At 48.4% G+C, this 3,369-nt stretch overlaps 1 protein-coding gene across 1 annotated transcript in view; it reads left to right on the plus strand.

Annotated features, from left to right (window-relative positions):
* Positions 1-2,981: 2,981 nt before the first annotated feature.
* Positions 2,982-3,369, plus strand: part of LOC123138253 (rac-like GTP-binding protein 3) — a gene marked incomplete in the record, with an annotated part of 3,824 nt that continues 3,436 nt past the window's right edge. Inside the window, 1 exon segment of the mRNA XM_044558194.1 lies at positions 2,982-3,369. Coding sequence (XP_044414129.1) covers positions 3,281-3,369 — 89 coding nt within the window.

Consider the following 3,369-nt stretch of genomic DNA (forward strand, 5'->3'; position numbering starts at 1 on the left):
CCATCACCCTCGAGGTCGCGCATGCTCCTTCCCCTCGGGCGGATCTCGTCGCCGACCATGTTGCCCCCGTCGCCGTCGCCCAAGCACACGCCGCGCCGGCCCGCAAGCGGCAGGGCAACGTGGTCGTGCAGGGCGGGAATCCGGCTGGCCCCGCCTCGATGGCCCGCGCTCCGGGCGCCAACGCCGCAGTGCGATCCCGGTCGGTGGCGGAGAAGGCCGGCAAGGCCGCGGGCGTAAAGCGGAGGAAGGTTCCGGCTTCAAGGAAGCCACCTTCCTCAACCTCTCACTCCACACCCCCCCCGCAAGGAGGTGCTCCGGCGATGCCGTTCAACGGTGCCGCTCCCCCCGCGAGCGAGGTGTTCGACGAAATGGCCGGAAGGTATGCCTCTTCGATCTTGCGATTCCCTTTCATTTTTCGCCATTAGTGTCGATAGCTCGTGACTTGTTCGTGAACTTGCTATAGCGGTGGTTCGAACAATGCAACAACCGAGTTCGTGAACTTGTTGGACATGAACACGGTTGACATTGATCAAGCCCCTTTCGAACCATTCAACTACAATGAAACGGACGGTGGCGTGGATGATCATGGTTGTGCGGACGAATTGGACGAGATCGAAGCAGAAGCGTTTGAGGAATCGCAAGCAAAGAGTGGGAAAAGCCAAAGATCGAAGAACTACACGATCTTGAAAGATCAAGCTTTGATCCAAGCATGGAGTGCGGTGTCTCTTGATCCATGCACGGGTGTTTCTCAAACCGCCAAGAGATATTGGCAAATGATTGAAGATCAATACTTCCGCATTATGAAAAAGTATCCCAATAAGACTCCACGCACATTTTGGTCGCTTCAAGGGCGTTGGGAGAATATCAAGCCTATGTGCAGCCCGTTGGGCAGCTTGCTTGGAGCAAGTACACAATGCACCTCCAAGTGGCACCATGGAGTCCGATTATGTGAGTTTGTTTTTCCTTTGTTCAAGTTGTGCATCATCATAATGTATCATGTGAAATGATTGCATCACTTTGTTCATATTTTGTAGGACAAGATTGCTCAACATAGATACAAGGCCATGGAAGCTTCGAAAGGCAGATTCTTCAAATTAGAGCATTGTTGGGAGTTGCTCCAAAAGTGCGTTAAGTGAAAGTTGATCGACAGAGAATCCCCACCAAAGAGAGGCTCACTTGCAAACATGGAAGAAGATGAAGATGATGATGGCCCAAGAAATTTGCACAAGCCCGATGGTGACAAGAAGACTAGAGAGAAGATCAAGAGAGAGCAAGAAGCATCAAGCTTGAGGGAGAAGATTGATGCCATGGTGCAATCAAACGAGTTGATGTTGTTGAAGTCGTTGGAGATTAAGAAAGAGTTGGCCGAGAAGAAGGCAAAAGAAAAGCAAGAAAAATGGTAAATGCTCAAGGAAGAGGGGCTCCGCAAAGCTGCCATTGAGGACAGAAAAGCACGCGCCTCCGAAAACAAATCGATGCCATTGTTGCTTGCCGAAGAGAACAAGATCATGTCAATGAACCGCAATGACATGGACAACCTCACCAAAACATGGCATGATATGGCAAGGAGAGAGATCTTGAAGAGGAGAATGGTAGCCTCAGCCGGTCCGTATTCCAGTTCCGGTGATGTTTTCTCTGCTCCATACGGTGGTAATGTGGATGATTTCGGTGCGCGAGTTGGAACAAGCGACGGAGGTGGATTTGGTGGTGCCGATGAACTTCAATATGGACTCCATGGCGCGCAGTGAAGATCGACCCCCAAGATGATGCCGGACATGGGCGCAAACCTTTTGCATGCCCTTTTTTGCGTAATGAACTTCGCTTTTATTTGCGCGCAAACTGTTTATGTCATTTGAATTTGAACTTATTTGCCAAACCCTATGTCAAATGTGAGATTTGCAGTTTTTCTGTTTGCGGGTCTTCGCGGTGGTGCCCGAGCAGAACCCGCAGAAGCCGACACATAAAAAAGCATATTCCGCGAACATACTTTTTTACGGATCCGTTTGGGGGGTCTGCATCTGTGCCAGCCCGCACTGGCCCGCAAAAGTGGTTTTGCGCGAACTGCAAACGAGTTTTGCGGGCCAGTGGGATGCAGGGTCTGCTAGAGTTGCTCTTAGGTCGCGAATACAATCCAACCGAGATGTAATTCTTGTGACATACACACACACAATATAAATGCAATTAATAGCATATATTTGAAAAGATGTGCATATCCATTTCATTTATTCCGTAACTAAGATAGAGCACTCGGCAGTGAAACGCATAAAAGCGACCGGTTGATGATAACTAACAAAGACCAAGCCCTATTATGTAGCCACCATCTTCGTTTTACATAGTTCTAAACTTAGTATTTTAGTTCCACTTTGAAGCAGTCATTATACCATGAACGACAACTGAAGTTTTGATATTTGAGCTACGTCAGCTAGGCTGTTTTATGAAATTACACACAATAGCGTGTCATTTTTCAAAACAAAGATAAGCGCGCCAATATTAATAAGTTCAGATAGGTGGCCATTTTATCGAGAGGAAAGCTCGATGCCCATTTAGTTTATCACGATAAGCATTATTATTGTTCATATTTATACCAAATCTGTTCATTAGTTTTTTTCACAAAAAAATGCTATGAGCATGAGTTGCTACATGAGAATTTAAGAAAAACCTACATGTATGAAAACTAATAAAGAACCACAGCAAAGGTGTTTGAAAATACACAAAACTTCAAACAGACGGATCATACATAATACCAAATCAGCTTTAGGGAATCATTCTTTTATTCCAAACACACATGACAATAGGAAATCTTGTTTAGTGTTTTGCTCGTAGAAATGCTCTATTATCTTATCACTGCAACAGGTCGCAAAGTATCTCAATTTCACATTAGAACCCAAATGCAAAAGTTACCACTTTGTGAGGGCCTGCGTTCATACGTATATACTCCTACGTATCATGATAAATAAATTCACAGGTCCGTTCCCTATCCTAGAGCTGCAATTCATTCCCCCACCAAAGCACCAACACGACAAGCGGAGCGGGAGGGAGCGGGGGAGGGAGGGGTTGGTCGTCCTCTACTTCTCTGCTCTCGAGACAGTACAGTGAGGTGCCAAGCATGTGACCCTCTTCACTTCCTCAAGAAGTCACGCACCAAACACTTACCCACCACCACCGCCGCAGCAAGAGCTCCGCCGCTCCCCACCCCTCCCCTCCCCTCTCCTCGCCCCCTCCTCTGCCTCCTCCTCGACCTCCGGGGGAAGGAATCGGAGAGGCAGGCGCGCGGCGAGCCATGGCGTCCAGCGCTTCCCGGTTCATCAAGTGCGTCACGGTGGGCGACGGCGCCGTCGGCAAGACCTGCATGCTCATCTGCTACACCAG

This window comes from Triticum aestivum, chromosome 6B (assembly GCF_018294505.1).
Source record: "Triticum aestivum cultivar Chinese Spring chromosome 6B, IWGSC CS RefSeq v2.1, whole genome shotgun sequence".
In the NCBI taxonomy this organism is placed as follows: Eukaryota; Viridiplantae; Streptophyta; class Magnoliopsida; order Poales; family Poaceae; genus Triticum; species Triticum aestivum.